The sequence below is a fragment of the Asterias rubens genome, chromosome 19 (assembly GCF_902459465.1).
Source record: "Asterias rubens chromosome 19, eAstRub1.3, whole genome shotgun sequence".
Classification (NCBI taxonomy): Eukaryota; Metazoa; Echinodermata; class Asteroidea; order Forcipulatida; family Asteriidae; genus Asterias; species Asterias rubens.
The window spans coordinates 5,628,084-5,647,893 of record NC_047080.1 but is presented as its reverse complement, the minus strand read 5'-3'; the positions used below and the strand labels follow the sequence as shown (position 1 = coordinate 5,647,893).

Sequence of the window (19,810 nt, the reverse complement as noted above, 5' to 3'; positions counted from 1 at the left end):
ACGCAACTTGTGCGACGAGGGTGGTTTTTCTTCCATTATTCTCTCGCAACATCGACGACCAATTGAGTTCAAATTTTCACAGGTTTGTTATTTTATGCACACACCAAGTGAGACGACTGGTCGCTGACAATTACCTAAGGTGACCAGTGCATCCTTTAAGTTTTCTTCATATGTTAATATTTGTTTTATGGTTCACCGAGAACCAGGACATCACAGTGGTTCTATAGGCCCGTCTTCTGCAATGGCATCTTTGAACAATAATAACACCATTTACCCCACAGCGCCTTTTCATAAGGTTGCAAAAGCGCTCATAGAATGACAGGGGGGAATTAAATAAAAAACAAATAAAAGAATAAAATATGCAGCTGTTAGTGTTTTTCCTTTGCCGTGGTTATTTGTGTCTGAAACTGCAATAACAAATGAGTTGGTTTCAGGCAATTAAAAAAGGGGATAACTAATATTTATGACCTCATAAACCAATGTCGTTGAGACACTTTCTGGTGACTAAATTGCAAAACAACTTGAGGGTTTCTCATCTGCCGGAGGAAGTGCAGAAAATGTTCAAAACAATCCAAGATTTGTTCATTATTTATTAACCATTCGCTAAATGTGATTTCTTTTGCTAGCATTACCACTATTATTAACTGTGTCGTGCTGTATGTTTCGTATGTCCGTATGATGTCTATTAAGTTAATGTCCACTCAATTTGTTTGCCTGTTTCTGTTTCATTGTTGTGTTTTGTCGTTTGAAATTTCTTCCTTTTCAGTATTGTTTATATGAATATGTTTTGTTGTGTTATGTACACGTTTGGTAATTTTCTTCTAAACAAATATTAACTTCAAACTTGACTTGGTAACGAGCATTGGGGAGCTGTTGATAGTATAAAACATTGTGAGAAACGGCTCCCTCTGAAGTAGCATAGATTGTGAGAAAGAAGAAATTTTCCACGAATTAGATTTTGAGACCTTAGAATTAATAATACAAAAATAATCTGAAAGCACAAAAATTCGTCCAACAAGGGTGTTTTTTTTTCTCTCATCATGTTCTCGTAACTTTGATGACCAATTGAGCTCAAATTTTCACAGGTTTGTTATTTTATGCTTATGTTGGGATACACCAAGTGATGATACTGGTCTTTGACAATTACCAATAGAGACTTTCCGTGTATAAGCTTCGGCGTGATACCTCCACTTAGCAGTTTTCTTGTAACAACTGTTTTGTTTTCTAAAGTGCTTAATCATGTGGAAATAAATGTTTGTGAAAATGAAATGAAATGATACATTGAATGCTAAACAAAAAGTATGAAAAGAAAGACTCTATAGAAAAATGTCAAGGGCGATTACTTTAGAGGACCAAATGCCCCCGTCGTGGGAACTATCTCAATATCCAGGGTCTTTTACAGACAAGGCAACATGAAACAAAACTTAACTCATAGTTTTGTTTGGTCGATCAGTCGGGGGGGGGGGGGGGGTGCATTCAACACATCTTCATAAAATTTTACCAGTGGGTAAACCGAAAGCTATTCATTGAAAGGTAATACAAATAAATAAACTTAAATACAATGTTATTACATGCCAGTTGTCATAAATGAATCACTTATCATAACATCATATTATAGCTCATACAATCTAGACTTAAAAGTACTGGACATGCACTATTGGTAATTACTAAAAAATAATTGTTAGAATAAAAACTTACTTGGTAACGAGCAATGGAGGGGTGTTGGTGAAAAACATTGTGAGAAACGGCACCCTCTGAAGTGCACAGTTTGTGAGATACACCAAGTGAGAAGACTTGCCCTTGACAATATTAACCAAAGGTTTCCAATGTCTTGAAGTCAGATCAAATCTCAAATATTCTTTTCTGATCTAGAAATTAAGATCATCCAGGGTAGGGTGGGTTGCTTCTCAATCCCTAGTCCCTGGAACTGAAAACCATCTAAAGACAGTTTCCTCTTAGTATTTGTTTCCTGAAGCTTCAGAGAAAAGGCTATCTATATATTGATGTTTGGTTCCTGAAGATTCAGAGAAAAGGCTATCTATATATTGATGTTTGGTTCCTGAAGATTCAGAGAAAAGGCTATCTATATATTGATGTTTGTTTCCTGAAGCTTCAGAGAAAAGGCTATCTATATATTGATGTTTGGTTCCTGAAGATTCAGAGAAAAGGCTATCTATATATTGATGTTTGGTTCTGAAGCTTCAGAGAAAAGGCTATCTATATATTGATGTTTGGTTCCTGAAGCTTCAGAGAAAAGGCTATCTATATATTGATGTTTGGTTCCTGAAGCTTCAGAGAAAAGGCTATCTATATATTGATGTTTGGTTCCTGAAGCTTCAGAGAAAAGGCTATCTATATATTGATGTTTGTTTCCTGAAGCTTCAGAGAAAAGGCTATCTATATATTGATGTTTGTTTCCTGAAGCTTCAGAGAAAAGGCTATCTATATATTGATGTTTGGTTCTGAAGGTCTCACATTCAATCTCATAAAAACACTTTCTACTACAATTGAAGAGTACACGGTTGCCCACATAGACTGCTATTTTGCAACATTGTAAAGCCACCTATTTCGTTACATAATGCACGGATCAACAGAAAAGTTAGCGCCTAATTCGTAAAACCCGTGTTTAGAGAAACCTGCCTCCGAAACTGCATGAAAGTTTCTCAAGGATATAAAGCTTATCTCATGATTTGAGGCATTGCATGGTGAGGTATCAATATATATATTAGGTTTATGATAGGTAACACCATGGAGGCAACACCATGTGTGTATCTACTTGCCAGGTATAATGTCTTCTTCAGAGAACTGTCTTTCTATATTATACCATGGAGGAAGCAAATACAGAAATATAAAGCTTATGTGCATTGTTGATGAGGTCGGCAGTTGGTTGGGTTAAGTTTTAAGGGAAAAATAACCGCGTTAAAAGGGAAAAAGAGGCATCTTAAAATTTGAAACTCTAAGCAGGAATCAGAACTATACAATCACACCTTAACAATATCTCAAAACGGTGAGCGACAACCACAAACAGAAAGTAGAGGAATATGGCAAATATACACACACTTTCGACCACATATGCTCCTGTTCACCATACTTTGTTAAGCCAAGAACGAGCCATCATGTTTGCTGATAGAGCCTTCTCAGTATGGACCCACACTCTAGGAATAAACTTCCAAATCAGGGACACAACCTCCTACACATTCAAGATGACACTTCTGAAAGTCCACTTGCTTCGGGAGACCTACCATTTATGACTTATTTATTTCATCTGTGCCTCGGCACCTTTGGGCAAACCTTTGATTTAGGAGCGTTATAAATTATTCATGATCGATTGATTGATTGAAAGAACTGCGTAACGGGTTTAGATTCGCACCGGGTGAGACACCCACACTATGGGGGCGAAGCGTAGGCCTACGTGTTCGTACAACCATAGAGATAACTTTATGGTACAACCATAGGCCCCTCTCTGTCCTTGCTTTATAACACAAGTGACCTTCAAGTACTCAAGACTAGAACTTCACTATAGAATTCAACAGGAGACCGATGGAAGCTGACAACATGACCATCTGGATTCATATTTTCTCTTAAGTTAAATTCTTGACAACTTTTCCCACTAATTGGGCCAACAACATTCATGATCCGATTATATATTTCGCAGTGACTAACTGTTGTATTGCTTCATGACGCATGGTTAATGTGCAGTAATTCCTTGGGCCACTCCCCCTGGTTATATTGGACATGCAAATTTATCAACAATACACTTATTGATTATTGCGAACTCTCTCATGTTTACATGTATGTTATATGTATACGAAGTGCAACGTCAACAGACAAATCACGAACTTTCTTATCAGATGCTTATTGATGCACATTTTCTCTAAAATCATGTAAGTAAGACGTGGTCAAAGACATAAGATTTTGACTTTGAATCAAGTACATCGTTATCAGATAGAGAGTAGTCTTGGTGCAAGACGTCCCCGTATTTTACTTCCACAAATTTCCGCTAATTGTGGAAGTATACAAAACAGGGACGTCTTCCACCAAGACTAGGTAGGGAGTTCAGTTTAGCAGACACTTGTAACATTGGTACATAACGGAGCTCTTCATCCATTTGGGTTCATTGACCTGTTACGACGGCAAACAGGTGGTTCATGCTGGAGCCCGAACGGAAACTTATGACTTCTCAACAAGACAAACGGAATAGGACTTCGAAGCAATCGCAATTTGTCATTATTGATTTGTATACTGTTTCTGTGAACACGTTGACATACTCCATACCCTAAACGACCATAAATTCATCAATGTCCGAGGTTTACCAAATAAAGACGAATCTGTCCGAAGTACTTTCCAGATTGCATGAAAATTAATGCGACTTATTTTTGCAAGGATGAAAACAGTGGGCAAGTTTTCAGTTTCAAACAAGAGACCGTTGATGAAATAATATTTACTATGTCGTCACGAACTATTGAATTTAAGGGACAAAGCAAATCACCGTGACAAGGATTTGCGGTGGAACTGTGCAAAATGTCATTAATTATAGTTTTTCGTTTTATACAATTCTGACACTTCCCTGAAGTCTTTCAGAAAATGAATGAACAAACTATTGACTCATTACTGAAATCAGTAATTCAAAACAAATTAGGTAATAGCTTTGATTTGTATTCAACCAGGAACTCGAATGGAGAAAATTGTGCCAATGGATAGGCCTACAATACGGATGACGTCATCCACACAACTTCTTTTTGACTTGAACTTTGTGATTCATTGAATCACGGAGGTAGAAATTTTCTCCATGATTGAACTAAACCGTAAATATAAGCTGCTTTGTAAAAACAAAATATGCTGTATTACTTTCACCAAAATTTAAAAAACTCGAACTTACCTGGCGATTGTGTTTTGTTCTTCGTTACAAACTTAAACTTGCTAAATCTGAAATGTAAAAAGAACGGAGCCGAGCAGAGAATGCAGTTAATTCATTTGTTAAAAAAGTCAATTTGCCTCTAAAAATGGAAAGCTAACTATTGTTTAATTAAGGTATTGGGGCAGACCGGTCATTCAATTAATCCGATAGTCAACTCTCACTTACTTTCGTCTAGTGGGCCGATAGAGAAAAATATTTGGGGACATTTTGCTATCATTTGATGAAAAGAGTTCAAGCAAGACATTAAACTGTTGGGCCATCACAGATTTGCATTTTGAAGAAACAGAAAAAAAACATGGATAAGACGCAATGGTTGTCAATATTTTCCCAAAATGGCTGACATTACTTGTTAACCTAGACCTTTATTTTGCGATGACCCACAGCCAAATAAGCATTTCTCGTATCACATTCTGACTGAGTGCCAAATTTCATAATATATTGAAGATAGTGGAGTATTTCTTACACTACGAATATAATCAACCACGTTTTATCAGTACTTTACTAGGTTTTTTTTCAAGTTATTATATTTATCTAAGGCACGTGTACATGTTTGGTAATTACTCTAAATATAAGCAAAAAACCTTACTTGGCAACAAGCAACGGAGAACTGCTGATAGTATAATTGTGAGAAACAACTCCCTCTGAAGTAACATATAGTTTTCGAGAAAGAGGTAATTTCTCACTAAAATAATAAAAAAGACTTCTGGCCAGAAGCCTTCATCCTGTCTGAAAGCACACTATTTTGTACCAAGGGTGTTTTTTCTTTCATCATTTTTTGGCAACTTCAATGACCAATTGAGTCCAAACTTTCACAGTGTTATTTTATGCATATGCAGGGATACGCCAAGTGAGAAGACTGGTCTTTGACAATTACCAAAGGTGTACATAGTGTCGTTTAACTTCACATTGCATAATATTCATTGGATGCTAGAACCATCTAGAACAAGTTCCCAGCAATTGAAATAAATTTTCTTAAACAAGAACTTCACAATTCAGTTGGTGATGGGTAAAGACTCCTTAACGATTATTTCGTAATAAGTTCAAACTGTATTGGGGATTTCACACATTGTATTCCTTGTTGTTTGCCGAGTTGAATGACACACAAATAAGCTACATATGAGCTCATCCATGACATGACATAATCAGGTTTGCACTTTTAGTTGTAAAACCGATTCAACTACTATTTGAGTCTCTAAATCTTGTGCTCACTCAACCATTTACCTGCCGTGTAAAGTGATTTCACCATCGTGGGAAGCAAACCGTGAAGGAACAAAAAACAATTTTCCTACGTGACCCTGAAAAGAGTACCCTCTCCCATAATGGTATCGCCCAGATGACGTATCCGTAAATAGGTACACACCTTTATGAGAGGTAGACCGGTAGCTATTGTTACGTAAATGAGATGATTCTGCCACTCCAACGGCCACGGAGCTAAACCTTTAAATAGTCCCTTTCACTGACTCTATCACTAACTTTTAAAAAATCTCACCAACGGAGACGTGTTATACCCTGCTGGCTGGGGTAGTCATAAACACTGTATATTATACACCATTGTTTTTTTAGTAGTCAACATCTAGATTTTAGTATTAGTATTTCTTATTGTAAAGTTGTATTTATTTGCAACTGACGTTTCGTCAAAGGTGTCATCAGAACATCGAGACGATGATGTATCTCTCAGGAATAGTAATCTTCGTGACGGTACTTGCGGGTACAAACGTCAACGCACGATATGTGGTAAGTATATTTACATTTTTAATGAGCTGAATATATATAAGTGTATTGTTTACTGATCAAGATGACTGGAAAAATAATGCAATGAGAAACTTATTTTGTTAAAAAAGGAGGTCGAATGTGTTTTGCCCACACATGTTTACGTAGTTTTACAGCGCAAGGAGGAAGTTTAAACGACACTACTTCCGCATACGGATATCTATAAACACTCTCTTACCAATTATGGTAATTTTGCGATAAGCCCTACGATCATTTAAAAGAAAATGCAGTTACTTTTGCAACATACCTCAATCAGTAACCTGAAATGGACGTTGTTTTTGTCGTTTTTTTTGTTTTTGTTTTTAATGTAAATGCCCTGTCCATAGTGAAGGCCATACTGAATGACACTTGATCCTGCTGTTCAAATGAGTGTCATTGAACAGAGCTATACGTCAAGCCGTACACAAAACCATTTTCTGAACTTGAACTGGCAGATCGGTCGTCAAGTGCTTGTCAAACATGGTCTCAAGGATGTATCAAGTTCATTCTTTACACTAATTGTCGAGATTGAGTTCAAGCGGTTTGAACTTGATGTAGACAGATACCTCTTCATCCGGCAATTCATTATGTGTGTGTCTTTGTTTCCCTGCCATTGGATTACACATTTCAGAGACATAACCAGAGACGTGTTTTTTTTATCCTATACTTGAAAATGTTAGCACCTTTTAATTTTGTGGGTTTTTTTCCTGCCACTGAATTATTTAGTCAATTTAAGACCCTTTGTCACTGTTGTATCGTTTTCCACAATTAATTTCACAGACATATTATACCAATGTATCATACCACTTATGGACTCCTTTTAATTTTGCGGAATGTTGGATTTCATGGGATTATTTCTTCTGAATATTCTGTATGTTGATTAATTTGTTTGATGATCTGGGATGGTTAGGAATTAAGGTAGGCCTAAACTTGAGAGATCATGCGTCAAGATTTTAACTTTACATGTAGTTGTTTTCAGTGAGAACCACTGTACAGCGGTGTTAGCATACACTGGCATGGTGTATTTGCTCTGTACATGTAATGCCCGGTAAATCTTTATTCACCAACGGCTCGCCAGCAAGCAAATTATTCAATAACTATTTCCTTTACGTACAACTACTACCATGGTGCAAACAATGGTTTTAGGTGTTTACCAACCATGGTGTACTTATGACTTCAGGCTGCCGCCCTTGAGCCAAAGTTACCAGTAGGTAGTCCCTAAGGGTCAAAAGTAAACCAAGCAGGTATAAATTTGTTTAGTCCAACAACAAACACACAAACCAGTCAAGGGGAACAGAAGTTATCAAATTCTTCTGGCTCAAATAACTTTTTGATCGTCTAATAAGTTTAACAATACAACATCGCGTATTAGGTTGGGATGGTGCTGTTGCTAAACTGACACAAGGTTTTCTACCTGGGGCACTTAAAGGCAGTGGAATTGTCAAAGATTAGCCTTCACAGTTGGTGTATCTCAACATATGCATAAAATAACTAACCTGTGAAAATTTGAGCTCAATCAGTCATCGAAGTTGCGAGATAATAATGAAAGAAAAAAACACCCTTGTCACACGAAGTTGTGTGCGTTTAGATGGTTGATTTCGAGACCACAAGTTCTAAATCTGAGGTCTCGAAATCAAATTCGTGGAAAATTACTTCTTTCTCGAAAACTATGGCACTTCAGAGGGAGCCGTTTCTCACAATGTTTTATACTATCAACCTCTATCCATTACTCATTAGCAAGTGAGGTTTTATGCTGATAATTATTTTGAGTAATTACCAATAGTGTCCACTGCCTTTTATAAAGATGTACAATGGACCCGGTTCAGTGAATGATCAGTTTGAAAAACACAGACATTTTAATAACACCACTTAAAGATTAAAATACTGGAACAGTAATAAAGAACAATAAGAGCAATAAAATGAGGTGCAGCATACTCATGCAAAAACAAATCCCTCTAAAACTAAGAAACATACAGTTAACTTCGTGACCGCAGAACATTTTTAAAGTCAAACTACGAGTTAGGCTTTCATGTTCTTGCGCGTGACCGACCAGTAACCGGAGGGGGCGATTGGTTCGATGCACGGCAAACAATTCACACTGAACGGCCAGCCTTCTCAGGACGTGAAAGTCCTCTCCTAATAAATAGACAATAGCCCAATCGTCTTCACAGGGAGGACTTATGTTTAAAGGCCATTCTTAACAATGTGTAAAAAGGTTCAGCGGACAATGGTGTTTATGTTTTTTTGAGACGGATTATGCAAAAGTGCTGAACAAAATAAACTGACTTCACATAGAAGTGGCAAGGCTGTTGTCGCTCCACACGTGGCATAGTGCGTGCACCCCTCCACCCCTGCCTCGCCCGCCCCTAATCCAATTGTGTAAGTTTTCTTGGAATCTCAGAAATTCTTCAGATGATTTAAAAGAGTACTTATAAACAAGAGGAAAAGAGAGTAATTAAAGGTACTGAACACTTTTGGTAATTGCAAAGACTAGTGTCCACACTTGGTGTAACATAAGCATAAAATAACAAATGTGAAAATTTGGGCTCAATTGGTCATCGAAGTTGCGACGAATTTGTGTGCTTTCAGATAGGAATAAAATACTTCTGGCTTTATTTTAGTGAGAAATTACCTCTCTCAAAATCTATGCTACTTCAGAGCATACCTCCATGTTCAGAGGACCCGTTTCTCACAATATTTTATACTACCAATAGCTCTCCAGAGTCCATTACCAAGTCAGTTTTTAAGTTAATACTTGTTTTGAGTAATTACCAAACGTGTACCTTCCCTTTTAAAAAGATACTTATGAATAAGAGGAAAAGAGAGTTATGTTTGAGCATTTTTAATTTGTTTATTTCAATTAATCGTTTGGTTTTATTGTTTATGTTTTTGTTCTTGGATACATTTACTTCATGTCAACATCAATCAATACATAGTGTGATAATATTGCTCAGAAAACATCAGTAATAACTTGTACAAATTGAAACTTGATCCAGTTAATAAACAATAAATAGATAATAATTTGACTAATATGTCACTAATTGGGTATGGTTTAGAGCAAGCTGGTAGGATTTGGGTGTGGGCGATAGAGTCAACTTTTCATATGCTGCACTCATGTATGACACACGTATGCAAAGAGCATGACCGTGAGGTATTATTTTCCACAACGAGCCTCAAATCATGGCGCCTGTGTTCCCTCCATGCTCAAATGAACACAAATCACAATGTCTCCTCTCAAGTATACAATCCTGCTCATTGTTTGTTATAAACCCAATTCTAATAACAAATAATCTGGTGTGGTGTTCAAATTCAATAGGCCTACTTACTATTATCAATTTATGCAATGCTTTTCATAAACTGAAACTGAACCAGCATGAAACCACATCCCAAATACAAATCAAATACAATTTGAGTTATTTGCCATCATTCTTAATCACTTGTTGCATTGCTCGACAAATGCAGTTCAAAGTGACACATCATATAGTAACAAACATCAACAAGAAAGTAATTGTTCTTCTGTTTTCCCCAAATCAAATGTTTGTGTTTCGGTTTGTTACAGGACCCCGCAGTTCTGACATTGGATGATGCCAAATATTACATGGACACCAACCATGCCGCCGAAGGTATGTCAGCCAACTAACAATCTTTTTACAGTAGAAAATATAATTGGCTGTTGCTTACTGCTTACCATCCAAAGCCATTTAACCTTCGAGAAAGACTCTGCTATGGTCGAAACATCAGGCTATACTATTGTTTTTTGAAAGAGTATTTATTCAAATTCAAATGAACATTGTCACGTTGAGGGGTTGTTGAAGGGGGAAAATGTACCTCCGTCTTTGGTGAACGAAGAATATTCTCAGGGCCAGGCAGTATGCTTAGAAGTTTTACAAACTCCCCATTTTGTACGTTAACTTACAGCTCAGGAGTTCGAGGTTGTCAGCCCATGGGAAGTCGAAAGCAAAAGGAAGCGACGAGGAGCAGATTCTCCAGTCGACATTTCTGAATATAAGTTCAATGCTTTTGGTGAAGAATTTCATCTTCAACTTACAACAAATCAACTCCTCACCAGACAAGGTCTCAAAGTCGAATATGTCAGCGAGGATGGAAGTGTTGAAGAGCGACCTCTGTCGACAGAACAAGAGACTTGTTATAAATTTGGACAAGTCCTTTCACACAAAGGACGCAGTCGGGTTGCAGTCAGCACTTGTAACAACGGTGTGGTAAGTTATTCCAATATAACAGGTGTTTTCATTGTATTATTACAGGTGTTCCATTGTCAAGGTATCAGAGGTTGTTGTGAAAATAATGATGAGTCACATTGTCATCACGCGCGTTCTTTTGTATTTTGTTTTTAACTGATGATTGGTTCAAGGAGCCAGAAAATCTATTTCTACCTCCATGATTGGTTGAAAAACAAAACGCTGTTTCGCTGCTTAATTTTCTCGTCTTACAAACCGCACAAATTGATTATTCAATCGAATATCGAATCGAAATTCTTTGAAAAAAAAGTCGAACCAAACCTAAAATGGTATTCCATTTCTTGTTTATGGGATTGGTGGGGGGGGGGGGGGGGGGGTGTAGAGACAGGGATGAAGGATGAGGTGACTATAGCTAGGGGGTGGGTGGGGATGGGCGGGGCTGTTAGGGAGGGGTGGCAAGGATACGTGGTAGGGAGAGTTTTGGGTGGTAGTTGAGAATATGGTGATGAAGGATGAGGTTGACGTTTTAAAGGTGAATTAAATAAGATAAAAATGTTAAGTGACAATATCTATACAAAATCTTGAACAACATTAATTTCATGATCTGTTTCTTTCTTCTTTTCTAGTCTGGTATGGTGAAGCTAGAAGGATTTGAACTCTTCATTCAGAAGCTATCTGATAATCACACTCAATCCGTTCAACGTAAGAGAAGAGACCTCAGTAATCCACATATTGTATACAGACGATCGGCTGAGTCCGATGATGTGACTGCCAATTCGACCAATAGTGCCTCGGCTGATCATTACTGTGCTTTGGATTTTGGTAAGTTGGTTGAAAGGATAGAGGGCAGGCTATTGCTTGCTTGATAAGTGATTTTGATTTTGGGCTGTCTGTGATTTTGAATTTTGGATCTGTTTTTGAGATAACCAAGCGCTTTGTATCATATGGAAAAGACACTAAATAAATGTCAGCTTATTATTATTGAGAGACTGTGTTAATTAATTATTTTTCTTGACAAGGGTCCAATTTCATAGAGCTGCTAAAGCACAAAAATTTGCTAAGCATGAAATTTCTTCCTTGATAAAAATTTCCATTTGTTGCATATTGCTTGTTACTGGTATTCATCTGTTGTTTGCTTATCTTGAAAATCACATTGACATTTAGTTGGTAGGCCTAATCCTGTTTTCAAGGAAGAAATTTCATGCTAAGCAAGTTTTTGTGCTTAGCAGCTCTAGGACATTTGGCCCTGATCTTGGCTGTCTTTGACTTTAAGTGTACTTAATTTGTTTATTATTCTCCCCTTATCACCAATATGGAAATAAATGTTGATTGAATTGAAGCGCATTGAATTGAATTGAACTGAAAAGACTGAAATTAGTTTGATTGATTTTAACTGATGATTTCTTTGCCCTACAGATGCCTACCATTATGCAAGTACCCACATGGCAATGAATCAATCAATGACCGAAACTGAACATACGGAGGCGCACGATGATGAAGATTCAGAAGGAGCTAGGAGAAGGAGGAAAAGAGCTGCTACTTGTCCTAACGGTACCCCTGTTGGAGCTAGAACTCTTGAACTGATGATTGTAGTCGACTCTTCATTGAATGAGTTTCATCGAGGAGTAAGAGATGTTCAGGACTACACTCTCACGCTCATGAACACAGTAAGAATCTTTTCTAATGCAAGTTCGCCCAAAACACGGCTTAAAGGCCACTCTAGGTAAGGGGCTACAAGAAGGAAATGATTAAACTTGGAAATAACTCAGGAGAGCTGGAGGCAGGAATTGATATTCCTCTTAAAACAGTCTAGATTGTAGGATGGTGGGGGGGGGTGGAAACAACCACCAGGCAAGGAGCTCCAAAGAGATGCAGTACAAAGTTTCTTTTGAAGTTTTGTAATGTTTTTTTATATATTTCTTTTGTATGCAAGTTTGCCAAAAACAAGACTTAAAAAGCCACTCACATGTGAAAAATCACTTAGGGGAGCTGAAGGTAGGAATTGATATTCCTCTTAAAAAAAAAGTATAGATTGTAGGATGGAGGGAAACATGCATCGGGCAAGGAGTTCCAAAGAGATGGCTGTATGTGGAATAAAGTAGTTGGAATGGCTCTTTGTTCTAGATCCCAGCAAATCACGAGTGTATGTGAAAATAAAACCAAAGAAAATAAAACGAATTTTATTTTTGAATTTTGTTTTTGTCTGTTAAGGTTGCCAGTAACTACCAGCATGAATCTCTTGGCATTCCTTTGACAATTAAGATTGTTCGACTCGTCGTACTCAACAGCGACTTTGTAAGTATATCTAAATTATTATTTGTCATTAAGAAAAAATCTCAACAAGCTAAAGTCTGTTCTACAAGTCTGTTCTATCAAACTCACTTTTACTTTAAAGACATTGGACACTATTGGTAATTGTCAAAGACTAGTCTTCACAGTTGGTGTATCTCACGATGCATAAAATAACAAACCTGTGAAAATTTGAGCTCAATCGGTCGTTGAAGTTGCAAGATATTAATGAAAGAAAAAAACACCCTTGTTGCACCAAGGTCACACGAAGTTGTGTGCTTTCAGATGCTTGATTTCGAGACCTCAGATTCTAAATCTGAGGTCTTGAAATCAAATTTGTGGATAATTACTTATTTCTTGAAAACTACGTCACTTCAGAGGGAGCTGTTTCTCACAATGTTTTATACCATCAACCTCTCCCCATTACTCGTAATCAAGAAAGGTTTTATGATAATAATTATTTTGAGTAATAACCAATAGTGTCCACTGCCTTTAACAAGACTTAAATGAGTCAAAACAATACTTTATATTTGAGAAAATTTTTGTTTCACCCCACACCTTACTAAGTCAGTATAACTCAATTTCCCTGTGATTTAATCCTTGACATAAACATGGGCTGTTTTTGTAAGAATCAAACTCTTTTGACCATTATTGATATGTTTTGACTTCTTCTATTTCTAGACTGCATACAACGGTGGGACTTTATCTGTAAGTAGAGATGGTGGAGCAACACTTGAAAGTTTCTGTCAATACCAACATGCTGTCAACGCACCGGGAGATGACGACCCACTTCACTATGATAATGCCTTGCTCCTCTCAAGGTAGGAAACTTTCCTTCAACCAAATCATCCTAAAATCATTGAAATTTTACTCAATTTGGTTTGTGATATATCAAATCATCCTACACTCATTCAAATTTTACTTAATTTGGTTTGTGATATTGAGAAATAAAAGAAGTTTGTGCATTTTGTTGGTTGGTTGCATACATACTCCCAATTGACAAAACGAATCAACCACTTTTCTCAATTTATCGTTGCGGTACCCGCTGCCATAACATCGAATTCGAACTACCTCTAGCTACCAGGCAACCTCTGTAGACTAGTTGGTAAGACACTGCTCATTGCAAAGGTCGTGGGTTCGAATCCCACCCGAGTAACATGCCTGTGATATTTTTTCACAGGACTCAGGAAAGTACTGAGTACACAGTGCTAACACACATCGGTGTATATGGGTAAAAACCAAAATGAATATTCTTTATCCCCAATGCAAATATCTTAATATGACAAAACTAACTTTTCTCAACTGACAGGTGCACAATATTGTACTTTATTTCAAGAAATGTCGTTCATTTCAACAAATTGTTACCTGTTAGTGTTTGTTTCCAAACAGACCTCGGAATGCTAGTCCACAGTGCATACTCCTAATATGACAAAACTAAACCACTTTTATCAACTGAATTTAGTGTATAAACCAACCAAGGCAAGGATTGAACTCCAACACTACGACTGCAATACAAGTAGTGCAAGGATTGAACTCCGACACTACAACTGCAATACAAGTAGTGCAACCACTAAACACAACTATTGTACAATCTCTTTTTCTTCCTCAGATACGACTTAGAGTTAAATGGCAATACCAACCTACTTGGAATTGCTCAGTTTAGTGGGACGTGTTCTGGCCGATTTGCTTGCGGTCTGGTGGAGGAAAATGGATTTGGATCTGGTCTAATCGCGACTCATGAGTTGGGACATAAGTGAGTACTGTAACATTTCTCATGATGGGTCAAAATCACTCGGGTCTAGTCTGAGTTTCAAGGCACTTAGATCATGTCTTATTCTGATTTATGATAAATAATTCCAAGCCTTTATCGATGTGACTCAAATCATTGCGACTCAAATCAAACTTTAGTTCTGGGCTCAATTTCATGAAGGCTGTGTAAGCAAAAAACCTTGCTAAGCACAGAAAAGTACTGCTGAACAGAAATCGGTTACCAGCAAAAACCTCACATTGTTGTGACTGGTGCCCCACAAATTTGTCCGCACTATTTTCTGCTCAACAGCTTTATGAAATCGGGCCTAAGACTTGATATCTATAACATCGATTTAAAGCCAGGTATAAACTATGGACCAATTTACCTGATACGAGCCACAAATAAAGCACTTAACAGTTCAACTTCCAGATTAGTGAGGGTTTTGTGTGCTATTTATTGACCATGGAATAACAAAGTGACAATGATTTGTCTGTTTACTTACCTTTAGTTTGGGTATGGAGCATGATGGTACTGGTTCAAATTGTGAGGACGGTATGAACATCATGTCATCATTTCGTTCAAATGGACCTGAATCCTTCATATGGTCAACTTGTAGCCAAGAGCAATATAGTTCTTTCCTCTGGTAAGTTAACAAACGAGTTCAAAAATCTGTCAACGTATTACTTCAACGATAACATCTCAGCTATTAAAAATTCTGCTTGTTTTCAACATCAAAACTTTGAAATGATTATCTCAAGTATCTAGTTCAGATGTATCAACCTGCTAGAAATCTATGTTCAAAGAACAAACATCTTCTGTCATCCCCATGTATCACCTATCGTTCTCGCCCCTTCCAGAATGCTGCTGTGCATCTTTGAAAGAGTTCACCACACAATATCAAACAGTCTGAAACTACTGATCGCTTTAAAACCCAGTTAAAAAAACAAGTGTTCAATCAATATTATTACGGTTAATTTCATTCTTTTCTGCCTTTTTCAACATATTTCTTGCTCTTTCAAGTGCATAGGAACCTTATGGTGATATGCGCTCTATAAGTTATGTATAGTATTAATATAATGATAATTTGAAAGTATTGAAAATGCTAATTTGTCTTTGTGTATTTGTCCAGTTCGAATAGTTTCTTTGGAGGTTCGTGTTTGAATGATGACCAAGGAGTTTCTACCTTTCCTATTGATGAAACTGAAATGCCTGGACTCACCTCTATGTATAACGCTGATGGACAGTGTCGTCTTATCAGAGGGGACTTTGTAGGAATTTGCACCAGTCATACTGTGAGTAAAAATCAAACAAATAAGCCATCTCTTATTACTAAAATAATCTAGTGGCTTTCTGTATCTTGCAACAAAAAAAGGATATCTGAAACATAAAGGTCGCATCCCCATAAGGTGATCCCCTGGCTGCTGCTTCCTAGGTTGTATCGTAATTTGGGTGTGATCCCTGGCTACACGGCAGTTAACAGTTGTATGGCTTCTGACAGGCACCCCCGAAGCAATTGGTTCTGAAGACAATCAGAGCATACTCATCGAAACATTGAGTCGTTAACCACCAGCTTTTTTCAGATTCAACACTACTCACAAGAGATGTTCACATGGTGCTACAGTAAACCTCTCTCAAAAGTTTAAAATTCCACTTATGATGTTTTATTATTTGATTGTTTCCAGGATGTATGTGGTCATTTGGCATGTAGATTCGCTGATGACAGGTGTGCTGGTACTGGGGTAGCCGCTGTGGATGGAACTGACTGTGGAAGTGGTCAGGTAAGTTAGTTTAACTAAACAGTTTAAAGGCACTGTACACGTTTTGTAATTGTAAAAGACCAGTGTTCTCACTTGGTGTATCCCATAAGCATAAAATAACAATCCTGTGAAACTTTGGGCTCAATTGGTCATCAAAGTTGCAAGAAAATGATGAAAGAAAAACACCCTTGTTGGACGAATGTGTGTGCTTTCAGATAGGAATAAAAGACTTCTAGCTAGAAATCTTTTATTATTTTAGTGAGAAATTATGTTACTTCAGAGGGAGTCGTTTCCCACAATGTTTTATACTATCAACAGCTCTCCAATGCTCGTTACCAAGTCAGTTTTTTAAGTTAATATTTGTTTTGAGTAATTACCAAACGTGTACCTTCCCTTTAAACAAAAGTTCCTTTTACTGGTAGTTTATCTTAAAGGTGTAATTCGCTATAGAATGGATGTAGAAATTGGCAGCTTCTATATTCGTTGATGTATTTTATGTTTTCATTTGCTGAAAACTATGCAAACATTCAAATGTGAATGGATTCTCTTCTTTGAGATTGTCGGGAACTGGTTACCTGTAAAATTCCTTGTGTGACATGGGGTCAATTTCACAAAGAGTTGGGGTTAGTCCTCGCTTAGGACTAGTCCTAGAGGAGATATTAAAACGTTAAGGCTAGTCCTAAGTTAGGAAGAGTCACTCTAACTCACGATGGGACTCTTTAGTCTTAACTCTTTGTGAAATCCACCCCTGGTCCTAAGTCTCAAAATCAAAGAATAATCAAGGTGGGAATGAAGTGATGGCTATAAAATGAGGATTTTTTTTCCCCTCAGAATCTCTCAAAGTCAAATTTTAAATTTTAGATTTGAAAATCTGTACGGAGTGAAGGCCAATTCACACTGCAGCGATAACGAAAACGATAACGATCATGATGCAAAGAAAACGCATTCTATTGGTTGAAATGCTCCGCGCAGTATACACCAATCGAGGGCGTGCATCGTTAACATTCTCGTTGTCATTGTCGTTGTCGTTATCCAGGCCTGTGTGATGACAGGGCTTTAAGTTGAAGTATCTGATCTGTATTATGTTCGACATGAACACGTTGGTTTATTTTTGCTTGGTTGTAGCGATGCTACAAAGGTAACTGCATAACTTCATCTGAGACTCCCGATGTACTACCTCCAACCGGTGTCGTTATAAATGGTGGATGGTCAAACTGGACACCCTTTGGACAATGCTCTCTTACGTGCGGTCTAGGTTTATGGACACGAACAAGGCAGTGTAATAACCCAGTGTAAGTAGCAATTTTACTATGACCGTTTTGGCTTGTAGCTTATCCAACTGAACACATTTAAAGCCACTGGACACCTTTAGTAATTGACAAAGACTTCTCACTTGGCATGTGCATGAAACAACAAACCTGTGAAAATTTGAACTCAATTGGTCGTCAAAGTTGCGAGAGAATAACAAAAGCATAGTAAGGGAACTGCTTTCTGTTTTTGAAATGAAGTAATTGTGTCTATTTTTGAACTTTCTGACAGTCCACAGAATGGAGGTCAACAGTGTGCTGGAAGTTCCTCTGATACACAGACATGTTTTCTACAGGTAAGCGCAACTCTTCCTCAAGTCTCATAACAACAAAACCAAACTTCTGGAAGATTTGATACGTAATTGTACACTTCCTTGATGTTTTACTAAAAATGTGATTTTGATTTGGCAGGCATGTTTAACTGTTGTGAATGGAGGCTGGACACAATGGCAGTTTGGACCCTGCTCAAGAACGTGCGGCGGTGGACAACAGACTCTTACAAGAACTTGTACAAATCCTGCGTAAGTCTTAAATTTTGAAGTGGTATATTTCCTTGCCTTCCATCTCTACGAACTCGCGTCGAATCTCACTGGGGGCACAATGCGAATTGGGTTTTGGGTCACTACTTGAAGGTGTGGGGTTTTCCCCTGGAATATAATTTAAAGTTTTGCTCCCACATCTTTAACTGAAACTTCCTTCCTTGTCTTCTCTCCATGGGGTTCTTGGCTAGTACAGTCATTAAGTTCACTTTTCTAAGGGTTCCTGGCTTCACAACCAGAATAAATGAACTGAAAGTTCAAAAAGTCGAAAACTCAAACCAAACTAGCTTCAGAAATTAGCATCAGGGTTCATATGTAATCTGCAAATAATCTCAAAGTACCCCTTAAAAAGTTTATCTGTCGGGTTGGATTCTGAAGAAGGAATCTACATATTACACATTTATATCTTGATTCTAATGATAAAACTTTTGATTCGTTTGTATTTCAGTCCTCAAAATGGTGGTCAAAATTGTTTTGGTATGACCAATGAAATCGTCACCTGTAATACTCAGGTAAGAGTCAAGCTTTATTCTCAAACTGAAATAAATTCAACAAAGAACTAACATCAATATGTCTTTGTGTGAAATCAGTGCTAAAGCAAACGGCACTCACTTCACAAAGAGACATTAGTTACTACAAAATGAAATTGTATCATTGACACTTTTTGTAATGTGGTTTTGCAAAAGTTGGGAGTACTTTCAAAAACTGTTTTGATTTTTTTCTCCCTAGATTTGCCCTACAGTGGTTCATGGTGGATGGAGTGACTGGACATACAGCGGTTGTTCTAGAACTTGTGGTGGCGGAACTCAAACTCGCTCAAGAACCTGCACAAGTCCAACGTAAGTTTCAAACAACTCTAGTTTTAGACTTGATCCGAACTTCAAGTTGTTTTCCCCTGGCATACAAAATAGCACTAACAAGACTTGTTTTTGCATTCTTTGTTGACAGTAAACTTGTTTGTTGAAAGTTAACTTAAACTTCTCCATTGATTTGTTTATTGGAGCGTCATTGGCCTCTACCAGTAACAGATTATATCCAATTTGTGTTGTGAAAGAGATAGTTCCCGCATGACGTAAACCGGCCATCTTTACGGGCATGGAACACACAGCCATGCGTTTCACTTGAGAACGACAGGCAGCACGCGCACATTTCTTAACTTGGTTAGTAAACAGTGTGGTTGCGTTAATAAACTGAGCGATTTGCCCGTAAAGATGGTGTCTATTGCAACTTGTCTATATGGTAGTTAATTCAAGATTTTTTTACTTCATTACGTTAATTATTATACTTTTTTTACCTTATTGT

General features: G+C 37.5%; 1 protein-coding gene and 1 long non-coding RNA gene across 4 annotated transcripts in view; one reads left to right on the top strand and one right to left on the bottom strand.

Moving 5' to 3' along the window:
- The window catches only part of LOC117302954, a 22,205-nt gene extending 11,538 nt beyond the window's left edge, over positions 1–10,667 (bottom strand). Inside the window, exons 1-2 of the long non-coding RNA XR_004520472.1 lie at positions 10,584–10,667; positions 4,880–4,926 (exon numbers count right to left, since the gene is read on the bottom strand). This is a non-coding gene — a long non-coding RNA (uncharacterized LOC117302954). The remainder of the gene's footprint in view (positions 1–4,879; positions 4,927–10,583) is intronic.
- LOC117302951 (A disintegrin and metalloproteinase with thrombospondin motifs adt-1-like) overlaps positions 6,411–19,810 on the top strand; it is a 27,195-nt gene continuing 13,795 nt past the window's right edge. For all 3 annotated transcript variants that reach the window (XM_033786952.1, XM_033786951.1, XM_033786950.1), the window contains exons 1-16: positions 6,411–6,652; positions 10,227–10,290; positions 10,586–10,887; positions 11,493–11,688; positions 12,283–12,533; positions 13,078–13,161; positions 13,837–13,976; positions 14,765–14,908; positions 15,414–15,548; positions 16,035–16,197; positions 16,588–16,683; positions 17,788–17,954; positions 18,202–18,265; positions 18,381–18,490; positions 18,957–19,020; positions 19,238–19,347. In XM_033786952.1, coding sequence (XP_033642843.1) covers positions 6,581–6,652; positions 10,227–10,290; positions 10,586–10,887; positions 11,493–11,688; positions 12,283–12,533; positions 13,078–13,161; positions 13,837–13,976; positions 14,765–14,908; positions 15,414–15,548; positions 16,035–16,197; positions 16,588–16,683; positions 17,788–17,954; positions 18,202–18,265; positions 18,381–18,490; positions 18,957–19,020; positions 19,238–19,347 — 2,162 coding nt within the window. In that variant the 5' untranslated portion in view covers positions 6,411–6,580. The remainder of the gene's footprint in view (positions 6,653–10,226; positions 10,291–10,585; positions 10,888–11,492; positions 11,689–12,282; positions 12,534–13,077; positions 13,162–13,836; positions 13,977–14,764; positions 14,909–15,413; positions 15,549–16,034; positions 16,198–16,587; positions 16,684–17,787; positions 17,955–18,201; positions 18,266–18,380; positions 18,491–18,956; positions 19,021–19,237; positions 19,348–19,810) is intronic.